The sequence below is a fragment of the Primulina huaijiensis genome, chromosome 18 (genome assembly GCF_012295235.1).
Source record: "Primulina huaijiensis isolate GDHJ02 chromosome 18, ASM1229523v2, whole genome shotgun sequence".
NCBI classification, from domain to species: domain Eukaryota; kingdom Viridiplantae; phylum Streptophyta; class Magnoliopsida; order Lamiales; family Gesneriaceae; genus Primulina; species Primulina huaijiensis.
In genome coordinates this window covers 2,728,667-2,746,162 of record NC_133323.1, presented here as the reverse complement: position 1 = coordinate 2,746,162, position 17,496 = coordinate 2,728,667, and the positions used below count along the sequence as shown (strand labels likewise).

The 17,496-nt window shown below is 35.6% G+C and overlaps 3 protein-coding genes across 4 annotated transcripts in view; 1 reads left to right on the top strand and 2 right to left on the bottom strand.

Annotated features, from left to right (window-relative positions):
• Positions 1-1,158: 1,158 nt before the first annotated feature.
• LOC140964276 (protein DETOXIFICATION 40-like) lies at positions 1,159-4,740 on the bottom strand. Its single transcript, XM_073423909.1, has 7 exons — positions 4,295-4,740; positions 3,562-4,193; positions 3,299-3,355; positions 2,833-3,071; positions 2,563-2,681; positions 2,287-2,373; positions 1,159-1,290 (listed from the first exon to the last, which is right to left on the bottom strand). Exons 1-7 carry the CDS (start codon positions 4,619-4,621, stop codon positions 1,225-1,227), a joined length of 1,527 nt encoding a protein of 508 aa, XP_073280010.1. The 5' UTR covers positions 4,622-4,740; the 3' UTR covers positions 1,159-1,224.
• Positions 4,741-12,842: 8,102 nt separating this feature from the next.
• LOC140964274 (uncharacterized) lies at positions 12,843-15,476 on the top strand. Of its 2 annotated transcripts, none has more exons than XM_073423908.1 (2): positions 12,843-14,137; positions 14,171-15,476. In XM_073423908.1, exons 1-2 carry the CDS (start codon positions 12,917-12,919, stop codon positions 15,275-15,277), a joined length of 2,328 nt encoding a protein of 775 aa, XP_073280009.1. In that variant the 5' UTR covers positions 12,843-12,916; the 3' UTR covers positions 15,278-15,476. The 2 variants fall into 2 exon arrangements, with proteins under 2 accessions (XP_073280009.1, XP_073280008.1); XM_073423907.1 differs by having other exon boundaries at positions 12,843-14,143; positions 14,174-15,476.
• A 752-nt stretch (positions 15,477-16,228) lies between these two features.
• LOC140964781 (basic leucine zipper 34-like) overlaps positions 16,229-17,496 on the bottom strand; it is a 3,028-nt gene continuing 1,760 nt past the window's right edge. The window contains exons 4-5 of the mRNA XM_073424714.1: positions 17,243-17,424; positions 16,229-16,618 (exon numbers count right to left, since the gene is read on the bottom strand). Coding sequence (XP_073280815.1) covers positions 17,264-17,424 — 161 coding nt within the window. The 3' untranslated portion in view covers positions 16,229-16,618; positions 17,243-17,263. The remainder of the gene's footprint in view (positions 16,619-17,242; positions 17,425-17,496) is intronic.

Sequence of the window (17,496 nt, the reverse complement as noted above, 5' to 3'; positions counted from 1 at the left end):
TAAATATGTTATTATTTATCCATCATTATTTCACCTATAAAATTATTTTAATAGTTTTAATATGATTTATTCATATAATCATATCTCACTAAAGTGAACATAGTCATATTATGTAATTAATCAAATTATATAAATATATTTATTTATTTTATAATTACATAGAGATGTTTTTTTAAAATAGCCTTCTATAGAATTTCATAATCAAATTTGGCCTTAAAAAAAGTTAATTAATTAAATTAGTCTTCTAAGTATGTTAAAATCCGAACATGTCTTTATATTATTGTGCATGAACTTAAACATAAATTAAAAGATTAGATGTTATGTTAAATTGACCAAATTAAAGTGTAATTATACACTAATTCATACCAAACATTTTTTTATTTTTAACAAAATATTGTTTATATGAATTATTGTACAAATTTAAATAAACAATTGCATTCATAACAAACTAATCATGATCAAATATAATTTTCAAACATATAAATCGGTAAGTTGTTACTGTAAAATTAAAGACGATCAATATAAATAATTTCAAATGTTTTTTCAATATTAATCACGAGATTTGGAATAGAATTGGTTGGTCTTCCCTTAAAGTCTTGATATTAGAAAGCAGTAGATGGCACCATATATTTAATTTTAATTGTGGGGTTATATATTTAAAATTTTTTTGGGTGTAACTTTAAGCGAATCAAAATGAAATTATCTTTAATTGCTAGAATATTTTCGCTGACCTTTTCAATATTGTAAAACTTTATGCATCACTTGTTCATTATTTGACATGAAAAAGATGCGTTATACGTCTCACATCGACTGGATTTGGATTTGGATTTGGACAGTCATCTCTCGCTAACTTTTAGAATGAAGTTAAGTTCAAGTTCATGATTTTTATAATAATCTTATTGATTCACAAAGAATAACTGAAAAAAATAAAAATATATAGAAACTAATTAATATCATGCATAAGGAACAATAAAATCTAATCGAATACAAATTCCGAATTTTCTCATCACCTAAACGTTCAAAATTCATCGATTTGAATATCTATTTTATTTGACTTTGAGGTAATCTCAATAAGCCAAAAAGTATCATACAACACCATAAGAATGTTTTCAAGACTTTTACATGAGAAATTATTGGCCATCGAACCAATTGGTTCTTTAAAATTTGCAATAATAAGATATCAATTGAAGTCGACCATAATTAATCGTGTTTTTTTTTTTTATGTCATTCGTCACATATTTCTTCTTTTACGTCATCCCATTTGTTTAATCGGCCCTTCGCTTTGTCCACCTGGCCAAACAATAAGACAACAAAATTATCTATATTTCAAATTGAATTATTTTAAAATGAACAACAATAATTTATAAATAGAATACATTAACAAAATTTAGCCTCTCATTTCCAAATCATTTATTTTTATAATTTTATACAGTAAATCCATACTATGACAGATTTTTTCATCGTATGTATGTAATGTCTCTCTCCCTATAATATGAAATTTCAACCATTTTATTATCAACATACGATGCCAAATCATATGATCTAATAATATTAAGATATAAAGACAATTACTCATAGACGACAATCTTACTCGTTAAAACTAGAGGAAATGTCTAAAATTTCTCGAGTACAAGGAAGTCAATAGGTCAGATGAACTAGTAGTGAATAAAAGGATTCTTTTTTTTTTTTAACAAAGAAGTAACTCAAAGTCAATTCTTTATTTTAATATTTTTTTTTATTTTTAATTATTAAAATAAAAGGATTCCTTTTTTTTAAAAAAAAAAAAAAAACCAGATCTCAATTATTAATTAAAATAAGATTCTAATCTTAATCATGATGGCTTTTATATATTACTAACTTTGCATGATGCATGTAGGCATCCATCCCCATCAACTAATAGGCATTTAGGATCAAATATGACATCATAATTGTTAAAAAAAATGACATCATAATTAAGCATGCCATTCATATGTTTTAATCTGTCGGCGAGAAGAAGTGCAAAAAATAAGGCTTTTTATTAGAAAAAATTACAATTTCGGTGGTCATATATAATTTTTTTTATTTTGACCTTTTATATTGATAAATTTTTGTTTTATTTATGTATATTTATTTTTTCTTGCAGGAATGATGTCATATTTATGTCACGTAACAAAATAATAAAAAAAAACAAAATAATCAAACACGACATACTAAAATAAAATAAATTTGATAACATAGAAAAACATAATCGCAAGAAATTATTTAGTCGAATTCGTCCACTACTTAATGAATATCATGAGTGCGTACCTCTTTATTCCAGTCGGCGCGAATGGTGACCCATATTAAGATTACGGTCTGCATGGCTGTCCCTCCGATCATGCCCAACCATACGCCCTATATTACATCAAAATCGTTCGATATCACCATTTCTTTTACCAAATTAATATCTATTTAATTCGTTAAAGAGAAAAGAAGAATAAACTGCGTATATATCAGAGAAATTATATATTATTTAATTTTTTTCTTTCAACGTTTACCAAATATGTATAAAAGAATCGTACACGTATGTTGCAACGTACGTACCTTGGCACCGAGGTTGAATTTAAAGCCAAGAACAGCGCCCAATGGAAGACCAACTATGTAGTAACAACCAACATTCACGTAAGCAACAAATGCTTGCCATCCACATCCAACCGCCACACCTTTATAATTATATTTCATCGTAAAGTATAAATACATTATAATAATATAAAATATAAATATATAAATGCCTATATATATGTGTGTGTGTGTGTGTTTCCTAAATCCNTATATAGTTGATTCGAAACTCAATTATATATAGATTTGAGTTACCAGATAAAACAGGTTGAACCCCATTGAGGAAAACGGCTCCGGCAAGATACGGTGCAAGATCTGAGACGGCGTCGGAAACAACTTTGCCGGGGGTGAAGGCATAACTGAGTTGATGACGAAAAACTAGGGAGAAAATGGTGAAGAGGGTAGAAATAACTAGAGAGGTTAGAGTCACGACCACCACACTAAATGCTGCTGATTTCGGGTGCCCTGCTCCAAGCTCGTTGCTAAGCCTGACACTATTTATTCAAAACAACAAGAAGATATTAAATATAATAAACAGATATTAAATAAACTATAAGAACTAACATAAATAAAATAAAAAGGGATGATAAGATTTGAAGTAACTTTGTATTATATGGAGGAATTGTCCTAATTAAAATAGAGTTGTCGGAGGTGCAAAAATACTTGGACTACTTAAGAATTCGATTTCAAAGGTTGTAAAAATGAATGTGTTATTACTAACCTGGCCGCAGCGTTGAATCCCACAGATACCATGAATACCCAACTGAGGATAGTCATGCTGCATATTGATCAAATTATATGCATAAAGTCAATTTGCATCAAAGAAAAGTTGAGGAGGAAAAGTATAATTATAAAAATCAAGGGTAAATAAATTACTAAAAAATGTGTTTTTACAGATTTTCGATCGGTATCCTTAGATATATGTAAAACTTTTTATCCGTAATTGTACTGAAGAAAAGAAGAGTTGTTTTGCTGTTGGGTTACCAGACAGATAGCGAGTCGAGTGCCACTTCAGGATCAGGCAGCAAACCAACAATCAACATTATAATCTGATAATACCAAGCCTCCAAGCATAGCATAACAGCAGACGCAACAGACAGCTTAAAGAACCCCCACAACCCCGAAAACGCCATCACGCTGAACCCGGTCCACGTCTCCTTACACCGCTCCGATAGTAAAATGTAAACAAACTGCGCCACCACTATGATCCACCATGAAAGACTCAGCACCAGACCAGCACCCAACAGTCCCCAGTTGAACACATACAACACGAGCCACGTCAAGAAAAGGTGCACAACCAATGCCCCTGCCGAGATATAAGCGCTCGGGTTCACTATGCTCTGTGCTTGCAAGAATTTTTGGATGGGGAAATTCGCAGCGTACGCAAAGATTTGAGGTATTAGGCCGAATGTAAATAGTGCGGCTGCAGATGAGACCCTCTTTGATTGCCCGAGGAAGAGCAAGATTTGCTTGGAAAATATGTAAATTGTCAGAAAGGGGATGCCTGTGAGCGTAAGGAGGATTGTTGATCTTTGCAGGTATAGTCCAAGCATTTCAGGTTTGTTCGCTCCGTATGCTTGCCCACACAAGGTTTCTACCGCACTTCCCATTCCAAGCTACTCATGTAGAGGAGATTAAAAGAGAAAATTTAATAAATCGATCGTTAAAGTTCCAATCAATTTAACCAAACAAAATCTTATTAGTTCCAAGTAGTTACCATGACTCCATACGTCAAAAGCTGGATACCATTGTTTCCCAAAGAAGAAGCAGCGAGTTCGAGATTACCAAGATGGCCGCAAAAAATTTGGGAAGACATGGAAATAACATTATTCAGCAAATAAACTATGACCGCAGGGGCTGCAAGCCTGAACAGATACCGGAGCTCGAGTGCGGTGGCTTTCTGGAGGCGGAGCCGCCGTGACAAGGTTGTATCCGACAAGATGCCCTCAAGTTCCGAGCTAACCTCCACCACCTGTGGCTTATGTTTTTGTGATTTCAACAAAGATTCATTCACTCCTTGATCTAGAAACGATGACGACTCCATTTTTTTTGTGGGTTCAAAATTATCTTAAAATGTGCTATGCGTGGTGTAGAATATCTTCTGAATGATTTTGACTCAAGAAAATTTCATGAAGGTCGATGTGTAATATATGTTTACACACCACCAAGTCCAACCACCCCAGTGATGTAGTCATGAGTACTGGTGTATATATATATATATATATATATATTGTAAGATTTTTGAGTGAGAGTTTTGAGATGTGAAAGTGATTCCTTTATTCCGAAGAAACTCAGTACAATATATACAACAAATATTCCCTACAATGGAGTCAATCTTCTCTATATCATTCCCTTTATGCTATTTCCTAATATAAACGATACACACAATAATTGCTTATTCCTAGAATATACACAATATTAACATAATATTTCATTCTATATCCCAATACCACCCCTCAAGTTGGAGCATGCAGGTTCCGAATGCCCAGCTTGCCAAGTAAATACTCAAATTGTTGTTTTCCCAATGCTTTTGTGAAGACATCTGCCAATTGTTCATTTGTCGGGACATAAACCGGTTGCACGTTATGATTACGTATCTCATCACGGACGAAGTGACAGTCGATCTCAATATGTTTTGTTCGCTCATGGAACACTGGATTCGCAGCAATATGAAGGGCAGCTTGGCTATCACAGTACAAATTCATTGGTCGCGAATGAGCCACACCAAGATCCAACAATAACTCTTTTAACCATTTCAATTCAGAAACAGTCGCTGCCATGGACCGATATTCCGCCTCAGCAGATGATCGTGACACCGTGTGGTGTTTCTTAGTTTTCCATGAAATTGGTGAATTCCCTAGTAGTACAAACCATCCTGTCAACGAACGACGAGTAAGTGGACATCCTGCCCAATCAGAGTCACACCAAGCAGAGAGTTGTAAATCACAATCTGATCGCAAAAGAATGCCTTCCCCAGGATTCCCTTTCAAGTAGCGCACCACGCGGAGAGCTCCCTCCCAGTGTTCGACTCGCGGTTGTTGCATGAATTGGGCCTGTGTATGCACACAATAAGACAATTCAGGACGTGTAACAGAGAGGTAGATGAGGCGCCCCACCAAGCGTCTGTAACGCTCAGGCGCAGATAAAAATGCTCCATTTGCTAAGGCAAACTTATGTTGTTGCTCGAGCGGGAGAGAAACCGGTTTTGATCCAAGCAGGCCTGTCTCAGATATGATATCCAATGCATATTTTCGTTGACACAAGAAAATTCCTTCAGGACCGCGAGCAACTTCAATTCCCAAAAAATACTTCAAAGGACCCAGGTCTTTCATATGGAAACAGCGGCTCAAATATGCCTTGAAAATCTCAATAGCTGTATGATCATTTCCCGAGATAATAAGATCATCTACGTACACAAGAACATTGATCTGTACCTTGTCTTGGCGTAAGATAAAGAGAGAATAATCTGCGAATGATTGTCTGAACCCATAACTTCGTAAGACAGCAGCCAATTTAGCAAACCAACAGCGAGGAGCTTGCTTCAAGCCATACAAAGATTTCTTCAAATGACACACCATTCCTGGCTTCGTAGGATTAAACCCAGGAGGCACGTGCATATATACTTCTTCATCCAAGTCTCCATGTAAAAACGCATTGTGCACGTCCATCTGATGGAGTTCCCAATGCTCATCTGCTGCCACCGCGAGAAACGTGCGAACCGTAACCATTTTTGCCACTGGCGCAAACGTTTCGTTATAGTCGATCCCTTCGACTTGCCTGTTTCCAAGAATCACCAATCGAGCTTTGTAGCGCTCGATCGTTCCATCGGCATTATACTTGATCTTGTATACCCATTTGCAATTTATGGCTCGTTTTCCTGGTGGCAAGGGCACCAAAGTCCACGTTGCATTATCTTCCAATGCTAGTATCTCTGTTTTCATTACATTTCTCCAGTTTGCATCCTTCATCGCCTCACGGAAAGAAGTAGGTTCAACACCTGCAGTCACAGCTGCCAAGAAAGCACGGTGTGGCAAAAAAAATTTATTACAGTTGACATAATGTGTTATGGGATAGGGACTACCTGAGGAATGCACATGGACAGGTGAATGCACGGAGGGACTCGAGGGGTCACTCATGCGCTGTACTGTGTGCAAGACATAATCTTGTAATCGAGTGGACTGCTGTTTCTGCCGATGACCACGTCCCAAAGAGATGTCGGATTCTTACTCTCTTGATGTCTCGCGTGTTTCCTCCAAAGGCACTTCTATGTTCTGAGATGCATTTGCATTCCTTTCATTGTCACTACTCAATGGCATTTGTTTTTCATCTTCATTCTCATATCCTTCGCTGACAATTTCATCAAAGTTAGCAGCGTCCATTTTGAACGGTTCTTTCTCGGATTTATTCATAAAAGGGATCTCATGTTCTGCGAATACCACATCTCTTGAGACAAAGAATTCTTTGGCATCCAAGTCATATAGGTACCATCCTTTCTTTCCGAAGGGGTATCCAATGAAAACACACTTTCGACTCCGACTAGCAAATTTATCTCCTCCACGTTTGTGATTATGTGCATAAGCCAAACATCCAAAGACTTTGATATTTTGGTAAGAGGGTTTTTGGCCAAATAAGATTTCGTAAGGTGTTTTACCTTGTAGCAAAATAGATGGAGTTCGATTAATCAAGTAAGAAGCAGTCAACACACATTCTCCCCAAAATTGAATGAGCAAGTTTGACTGAAAGCGCAGCGCTCGTGCCACATTGAGTATGTGACGATGTTTGCGTTCTACTCTCCCATTTTGTTGCGGAGTTCCAACACACGAGGTTTGATGTATTATCCCATTTGTCACAAAATAATCATGCAAACATGTAAATTCAGTACCATTATCACTACGAACGATTCGAATAGATTTATCAAATTGTCTATGGATCATAGAGAAAAAATTTCGAAGTGTTCGTCCTGCTTCTCTTTTGTCGTTCAACAGATAAGTCCACACACCTCTAGAACAGTCATCGACGATTGTCAAGAAATAATATGCTCCACAGAAAGTTGGAGTTCTATACGGGCCCCATAAATCACAATGAATTTTATCAAAAATATTTGATGCTTTATTGTCACTCGAAATAAACTCTTCTCGACACTGTTTTGCTTGAAAACAGATGTCGCAGTCTCTAGTTCCTATGTCACTATTGCAATCAACAACCGATAATAATTTAATTATTCTTTCAGAGGGATGTCCCAACCTTAGATGCCAAAGGTCCATTGTATCATTCTTAATTGTCTTCATAGCCTTACCTGCCGTCAAACCCCTGAAATAGTAGAGTCCCTCTCGTTGTTCACCCGCACCAATCAGCATCCTCGAATTGTGGTCCTGTATAACACAAAACTTATCAGCAAATTGGACAATGCAATTCGACTCCTTGATCAGTTGAGATACTGAGATCAAGTTACACAATAAACTAGGAACGTATAACACATTTTTCAGTTTTAAATTGGCATCTAAAACAACACTCCCTTCTTTTGTAGCTGTTGTGTCCTTTCCATTCGGCATCCCGACTCGACACGGGTGAACTTCCTTTACATCTCTCAATGTGTCAAGACTTCCCGTCATATGGTGAGAAGCCCCAGTATCAATTATCCATTCTAATTTATTTTCCTTACCATTCAATCTTTCCTGGCTGCCTTCTTTTTGAGTGTTCAAGAGATTGATCAATACACTCCATTGTTCGCTGCTCAATCCGCTCAATCCATTTTTATCTGCTTCGTTTGGCTGCATGTTAGATGTACTTCCTTGTGCAGTTACTTGTGCTGCATTGGCCCGAAACTGCCCATTGCGACCTCTTCCTCCAGTGGCAACAGGTGGTCTCTGTCCTCCTTGTCCACGGCCCGCTCCACGACCAATTCCTAGAGGCCGATCTCCCCACCAGTCAGGGTACCCAATTAGTTGAAAGCATGATTCTGGATCGTGTCCATTTCTTTTGCAAATTGAACATGGCGCTCCTTTCTCCTTGGTTTCCATCCGTCCCTTCGAGTTCGTTGTTGTTTGAACGACAAACGCCATAGGCTCACTCCGTTGTTCCTTCCCTCGAGATATGCTACGAATTCGCTCTTCTTGGACAATCATGGCATATGCTCGGTTCAGACTCGGCAATGGTTCACTGCTCAAAATATTGGAACGTGTTGTCCCATAGATTGAGTCATCCAAGCCCATCAAAAACTGGTGCAATTTCTCCTCTTCACATTTCTTGTCCAATTCTGGGCCGATATCACACTTACATCCTCCACATCGGCATATCGGGTACTTCTCGTAATTGCCCAACTCCTCCCATATCATCTTCAATTTTCCATAGTAATTCATTATGGTCGTCCCTTGTTGTTTACATTCAGCCAACTCAGATTTGAGTTGTTGAACCCGTGGTCCATTCCCCACCGAGAGTCGTTCTTTGATGTCGTCCCACAATTCTTTCGCAATTTCCACATAAGTTATAGTCGAGCGCAAAGCTGGTTCAATTGTGTTCAAAATCCATGACACCAGCATGGAGTTCACCGTCCACCAATCTTCTTGTTCTGTAGAATCATCTGGCGGCTCCGTAACCAAACCGTCGATGAAGCCAAATTTTTTCTTTGCCCGTAGAGCTGTCCTCATGGCCCGCGCCCATTCTTCATAGTTCTCGCCACTCAGCTGCACTTGCGTGATAATGTTCCCTGGATTATCATTAGTCGAGAGATGATATGGTGATGTGCTCTTTTCTGTCACTACACCTTTCTGTTTATCACCTTCGTTCTTGTCACCAGTCATGGCTCTGATACCATGTAAGATTTTTGAGATGTGAAAGTGATTCCTTTATTCCGAAGAAACTCATTACAATATATACAACAAATATTCCCTACAATTATGGAGTCAATCTTCNTATATATTGTCTTGGCAGGCAGGGGGGAAAGGTATTAAAAAAATTGTAACGATCCACTTTTATGGGAATAAAAAAATAGCAACATTAATATCGTAGGTTGTTTTTATTTTAATTTTGGTTCTTTGATTGTTAAATGTCACAGTTTTAATGCTTCTTTTATATTTCTAATCTTTTTTTGCTAGGGTGCTGATATATAATGGCTGGACACACAATAATATCACAATTAAAATCAAGGTAGTCCCAAGAGATCGTCTTAATGGTTAGGGTCCTATTCACCCAGATCCCTCAGGTCGGCTAGGGATTCACCTTGGATCTCATTTACCTAGATTCGCTGGGAGCTCATTCCAGCTGTCCGTAACTATCGATTCTTCAAAGACTTTGCCGACCTCCTAGCCAAGGTCATAGCTGATCTCCATAATACATTACAGCAATTGAAAAGGGGGTTTGTCGACCTCCGATAAAAAACTCGAACAAGCTCACTACACAGTAAACGAGCTCATGTCACATATCAATATGCAATTCACAAAGACAAGGCTTATGAAGATTTGATCTAACGACCTTATCTAATATTATGAGAATCCGGAGTTCAGCAAGGAAAGGATTCCAATAGTGTGAATTCAACAAATGTTAGAGTTTTAGTCGTCAAACAACTTTATTCACATAGTGATTCTTCTCCTATAAATATCAGGTTCCGGTGATTGTTTATTAATTTATATATTCACTCATATTAAACACACACAATACTCTATATGTTTTCATAATCTCTGACTTGGACATCGGAGAAACTACGTCGGAACAACTTTCCGACCTTATTCTAACCTTCCTGTTAGTGTTTCTAGATCCAAAGGTCCAGCCCGAGCTTCCAAAATGAGGTCCGATCTCTCAAAAGATCATTTACCCATTCAAATTTGATTTCCCAATAGATCTCACGATTTTAATCAAACATAAATATAGCCAAATCTGATTCTTATGTTTGTATTTTTAATTGAGATTTAATTTAACCTCACTCGTCCTATCCATTATCATAATTAAATTATCTTTGCAATCTGTATTATTCGGTTGGCAAACGTACTGCACATGTTAGTTTAATGGATTCTGAAATCGGAAAGTAGTGGTTAAAATGAATTATAAAGAAGCCATACTGAGTTACGTTTGTTTTGTTAAAAAAAAAAATAGAAAATAAACTTAATTGTAGAACATGATGAATGATTTCCGGCGAGGAGAATCCATGCAGCACGTGATGTAGTTCTCCCCCGACGCCATTCACGCGAATTACACGTGAACAAGTTGAGTGGAACGAACATGTATTAATCTGTACTTGTTCCTCAGAAGTCGTAGGAACGTGACAGAATCAAAATGAAATCGTATCTCTGTTAATTTACAATAATCATTCATTAATATTAATTATAGATTTCTTATTTGTTTTTTTATTCAAATGTTGATCACTTATTTAAAATATATATATATATATTTCTTCTGTTTTTTTTTTTTTGCAGAAACTAATTTCTTGGCAGTTAAATTTAAATATATCAAGATTTATTATTATTAAGATATTTTAATATTATTTTAGGGGGACATAATATAGGTGTTGTATTACAAATAAAACAGATTCATAGAAGTATAACAATTTTATTTCTTAAAAGTTTATAATAAAATGGGGTCATTAATCGTTTAACAAAAAATATTTTTCATAAACTTCTACTAAGAAGAGAGAGTATTTGTTTGAACATAATTATAAATTTTTTTTTAAAGGTCAAGTCGAATTGGATGTCCGTCTAATAAATTGATATGTAAAACGATGTTATATAAGTTTTGTATAATAATAATAATATAAAATGGTGATCGTAAAAGCTCAAAATCTATATTTTATCTTTCGTCCGTAGTAATCTTTTTTTTCTCTTTCAGTGTATACAAACATCTCACCGAATTAAATAGTTATTCTAGTTAATTATAAAAAAAAAATTAACAAATATCTGAATTTTTAGACAAAAACAATTTAAGAGAAAAAGAAAATTTTACAAGGAAATAAAACATTAATTTATACTCACAAAATATAGGGAAAATAAATTTTTCATTCACTAATGTGTCTCATATTAGGTTTTAGTCTATTAACTCATCAAACTTTGATTTTCGTACACTAAATCTTAATTTCTAACTATTTTAGTGTCCAACACCACGTTAGTATTTTCTAACATCGCATTAATATTTTCGATGTCACGTAATCATTCAGATGAAATATGATTAAAAATAAAGAAATGATCGAACTTTAAATTTATAGTTGACCAAAACTAAAAAATGTGACAAAATAGTGAATAAAAAAAGTTATTTTCCCCAAAATATGCCTAGGATTACTAGTAAATATTAATTAAGGATCAAATCAATCTTTTTTGTGTAAGAGTTATAGAATAAAGATGCAACTATTTATCCTCTCAACCTTCCCGATATTTATAAATTATTATACGAGACGAAAGTATAATTGTCTACTAAACAAATTTAGGTACATATTATATTGTTGTTAGCTATACCTTTTATATTATTAATTATTAATCAAGCAAATAGTAAGGTGAAATCTTTTTCCTAATCTCAAAATTTGATCCACTTCGAAATTGTTTGTTATTAGAGCTAGGTGTAATTATTGTTTGTATAAACTGGTTGTAACTTATATTAGTTTTTGGTAAAAATTTGTGTGAGACGGTCTCACAGGTCATATTTTGTGAGACAGATATCTTATTTGGGTCATTCATGAAAAAGTATTACTTTTTATGCTAAAAGTATTACTTTTTATTATGAATATCGGTAGGATTGATCTGTCTCACAGATAAAGATTCGTGAGACCGTCTCATAAGAGACCTACTCTTAGTTTTAAATGATAGATTGTTTGGTATTATTTAAATAATTTATGATAATTATACCGAGATCAAAACAATCTAGATTTGGGTTTTTTTAGTTCTATCCGGCCCATCCTCCTATATTTGGGCCAACCCAAACGGAAAGAGCGTTAAATTTTATTAATAATAATCTTTACTATGTTATTTTATATCAAAAAACTTTACTATTTTATAGAAATTATTTTGGTCCGTTTTAGTGACGTAATATATATCTTTGAAAAATAATTATTGTTAATTAATAATTTATGATTAAAATATCAAAAAAGTAAATTTTTTTCTAATTTTACTTCATTCACTATTGTAATTTTACACTGACATCAAAATTTCTCAAATTTCATTCTATATAATTGTTAATTTTTTTTTCTATTTTTTAAAATTTGTGAATTTTAGTAACTTTAATTTTATTCTTCCATTTATTTTTTAAAAAACTACAATATTCATGATTGCTAGTAATAATACTAATTCAGCAGAAGTGAGTTGGCTAGACAGACATCAGAGGAGGCGAGAAAGGAAGAGGAAAAGAAAGGGATAGTGAAAACATGTCCAGTCCCCCACAGGAGCAACAGCTCCATGAATCCGACGAAGTATTTCAGGATCCTCTTTCCCTGAAGCTAGCGCAACCCGACCCACCATCAAATCCTGACCCAGATCCCGCAATCCAAGAGCCAGACGGCGAGGAAGGAGAAGGAGAAGGAGAAGAGCAGGAACCGGAAGAACAAGAAGAAACCCTCCATAACCCATTAATTCAGATGGGTATTAATCTCGAGGTCGTCCCGCCTATTGCTAACCCCGACGTGTCAGTTTCCGGTGTCACCCTCGCGTCACCCTCCAACAACCCAAACCCTCGCCGAGGACCCAACAAGCGAAAGAAGGCTAAGCCCAACCTGAGAAAACAGCAGTCCATCCGGAGAAAGTTGGAATCTTTGAAGGTAAAGTTTAATCCCATTCCGTTTATACCAGTAAAGATTCTTGATTTCTCCAAGCATGAGAAGCTTTTGAAGAAGCTTGGCCTGTGGGATTTTGTTCACATTGATTTCGATAGGAATATAAGGGTGGACTTGATTGGGCAGTTGGTTGTTACTTATGATCACAAAACGCAGTGTGGTTACGTCAATAGTTTCCGCTTTTCATTCAATAGGGGTGACTTTGCTCGTGCGTTCAAGCTGCCTTCAAAAAAGAAAGCCAATGTGGGTGGGGTGGAAGGTGTGATGTTGGATGCTGAGGATGTGTCAGAGGATTCGATAGGATTCATTCTGGAGTTTGTGTCGGATTGGGTTCTTTTGCACGAAGACACGTGGATGACACCGTACCAGGTTATGAATTGGTTGAAGTTTATAAAGGATAGACACCCTGAGAAGGTGGATTGGGCTGGGTTGTTTAGGTTCATGGTGGAGAATGAGTTGAAGCAGGGGGATCAGTTGAGGGATTGCTACTATGCATCACATGTGCAATACTTGTTGAAGTTTCAGCGTGAGACAGTGTTCACAATGGAGGAGGATCTGGTGGCTGAAAAGCTGGTGGTGGAAGCAGAGACTAAGGAAGAAGAAAAAGAAATCAATGAGGAGAACGTGATTGACGGTAGTGCAATGGTTGATGATCAGGGAGAGAAAAGTTGTGTTGTGGAGGCGCCAAGCATTGAACTCACCCTTGGACAAGATGGTGAGAAGGAAGAAAATATGCAGGATGTTGAGATGACAGATGTTGAGAAATGCAAGGAGAATGGTGATGGTGATGATGATGATGATGATGTTGATGTTGATGTTGATGTTGATGTTGATGATGAAGATCGGGAGGAGGTGGGTAAGGAGCAAGCACAGTGGCTTTTGTGTGGGAAGAACAATCTGGGAGAGCATTTCTTACAACCTTGTAGCTTGGAAGATGGTCAAGGCTTTGGCAACCTTGAGGATGAAGAAGGTCAAGGCTTTGGCAGCCTTGAGGATGGGAAAGAAGACGAGGTAGAGGAGACAGAAGCGGATGGCGGTGATCAGAGATTTGATGTTTTTCCTGCTGTTAATGATCTTGATGGTGAAGGGCTCACGGGTAATTTTCTTCGAGCCATGGAAGCAAACCAGGTTTCCTTTAATTCGCAGGAGCGACTTCATGACCATTCGTCTGTGGATACCAGGGATGGTATGAGGTGCATGGATCCTAGCCCATCTTTCTTTAACCCCTCAGGTAAAAGGGTTATTGAACATGACACTGATATCGACCACCATTCACTCAATGATGGCAACAAGAGATTGAGGACCGATGATTCCTGGAACCATAAACCTGCAGATTTTAACAGCTGCATGGAAGAAATTCAGCAACTGGTGGAGAAATCTAGGATGTTGTTTGAGGAAAGGGGACAGGCACTGGAACAGGCAAATATGAATCAACAGATCTTGCTCGATGAGTTGCAGAAACGGGACTCCCTGATAGATCATTTCCACAAGAGTAGAATGGAAGAGATGCAAAAGAAAGACGGTCTGATTTATCGGCTGGAGCGTGAATTATATCTAGTGGAGAGTGTCATGGAAGGTTACCGCAAGGCTTTGAAAGAAACCCAAAAGGCATTTGCAGAGTACAGGGTGAGGGCTCAACTTGCTGAAGAATCGACATACAAGGATACTGGACCTGGGGGTCTTATGTTGAGCACGACCGAAATAGAGAAACTGCAGCAGAAGCGGGAGGAAGAATGTAAGATGAATTGTTTACTTGTGGAACAAAAGTTGAAGGAGGTGGAAGAGCACTATATGCATGAGTTTGATGCATACGTGGATAAGATCAATATTCTTGATAAGAAGTTGACAAATGTAGAGGCGGATGCTAAGGAACTTATTCAATCCTATGGAAATCGAAATGTTCAACCAACTGAAGACAAAGTCGATGAAGCTTCGACACCCCATCCAATCGAATGATTTCTGCTTTGAAACATTTCTTTTGGCCTATAGAATTTGCTAAGACGTGTGATAATGCTTCAGAACTTGGTCTTCTATTATTGTTTGTCTGCTCCTCGTTGATAACTTACCTATCTTAGCATCTCTTAATGGTAATCTCAGTTAAATAAGCTGAGAACTTAATGTTTAAATTCATGGTTGCTCTTTTTTGTTCGTCTTATTGTTTGTCTCATTAAAAGTTTATTCTCCATTCTAAACTAATTTTATTTTGATATAATGGTGAAGCTTTTCATAATTCTCAAAATACCCACCTTCCGGTTATATAGATCATAATTTCTTTACATTTTAATTTTTTCTAATACTATTCCAATTTCAAAAATTAATAATTTTCGATTTTTTAAGAAATAGAACATTTATTCTTTTAATGTAGAACACAAGTGTTATAGAAATGGATTGGTAAAGATAAAACATAAAGCGAAACAAATGTGTTTTTTACAATATGACTATCGTGTAAAAGAAAACAAAATCAAATCAAGGCATGTAGTAAAAGATGGCATAGATTAGCTAGACAATTTTTGTCTTGATCGGTTTGACATTCGAAGCACCCAGGTCGCTTCAGTTTACAGCCTTAGTTCACTTATTAATTAACAATAATTATTTTTCAAGTCTTTCTTTTCCAGTTCAAATTGGGCCCATGATTTGGGTCCTCTGTGTCGGCGTGCGCGAGAGAGAGCCTCTTGACCAATCATTGTTACATCTTCATAAAGTGTAACACAATATAAACTTAACTATACCACTTTATTTTTCCGATACGGGACATACTCACTTTTTCACATTTCCATTCACTCACATGGAAAACCCATAAACCTAACAACCCATACCTTTAATCCAACAAATTATAACAAACATTTATTCCACTCAAAAAAAATCATCGTAATTGTAATAGTGTATTGATTATTTATTATAGTCAAGTTGAACGAATATTCACGAGGTATTCTTTATTTCATTTCTTAAAAGAATACAAATACAAAGAAATACATGCACCAGTGCAGGAGAAAAAAATACTGAAAAAGGTGCAATAGACTGACACTGATCACCAAGAAAAACCCACTATCAATAGTAAATGACGACTGGCAGACAAAGATTAATAAATAAATAAACCACACTCATCCAATTTAAATTTTAAAAGGAAAAAAAAAAGATAACGATTAAAAAAAAGGGGAATTTACCCAAACCCAGGATAAAAAAGAAAAAACGAAAGTAAAAGAAATTAAGCCTTCTTATCGACCGAGTAATTTGACGACATAAATATCCTTTTCCAGCATAATTTGCGAGCAAGCTGGGTTACATATGATGATGATCCTGCATGATGATATTCATTTAGTGCAGAATTTAAAACAATGTTTTTTCATTTTTAATAGCTGAAACACATGAGAGATTTTTCTGTATAAAAAATATGGGAGTAAAAGAATCAAAATCGAAGGTCTCTTCATGATTTCGATACTAAATTTCAGTTTTAGTATGTTATATTTGTTTGTTTTCTTAAATTTTAATCATTTTTTTTTCTGATGTGGCGTTGATTTGTGTAGTGTCTCGTCAGCAATCTTAATTAAAAATGTCTAAAATTGTCAAAAATCAAAAGATATATATGACTTAAAAGACTGAAATTTGATAATACGAAAAATTAAAATCATAAAAAAAACAATCAAACAAACAAACAAACTTACAAGACCAAAAATTATATTTTTTTATGAAAAATATGCATGCAATAAAAATTCCCAATTTTGATTTGGACAAAAAAAAATTAACATTGTGGAATAAATAATTGATTCTATGAAATAAAAATTAATTTAATGAAACCACCTTATCCAATCAGTAAATTAAAAACCTTTACTTTCAATCGTTTCCAAGTTGAACACTTTATCTTTAATTCGAATTTAAATATGTGAAATAAAAATAAATAATAAAATAAAATAAAACACATACCTTAAAACTTCCCTCAGTTAACTAGTTTAATTTCTCGATATTTTCAGAAGCACAGTTAGTATCAGCAGTCTTCAGTGGTGATTTCGGCAGTGGCACCTTACAACTTTCCATTTTCTTTATATTTTGTTCACAATATATTTGCCTCAGCCTCTCAATTTCCCTTTTCAACGCTTCTTGATGTGCTATCAAATTCAAAATATACAAGGCTTTCATATCAGTCGGTCCTCCACTCTCAATACACACACAAATATATA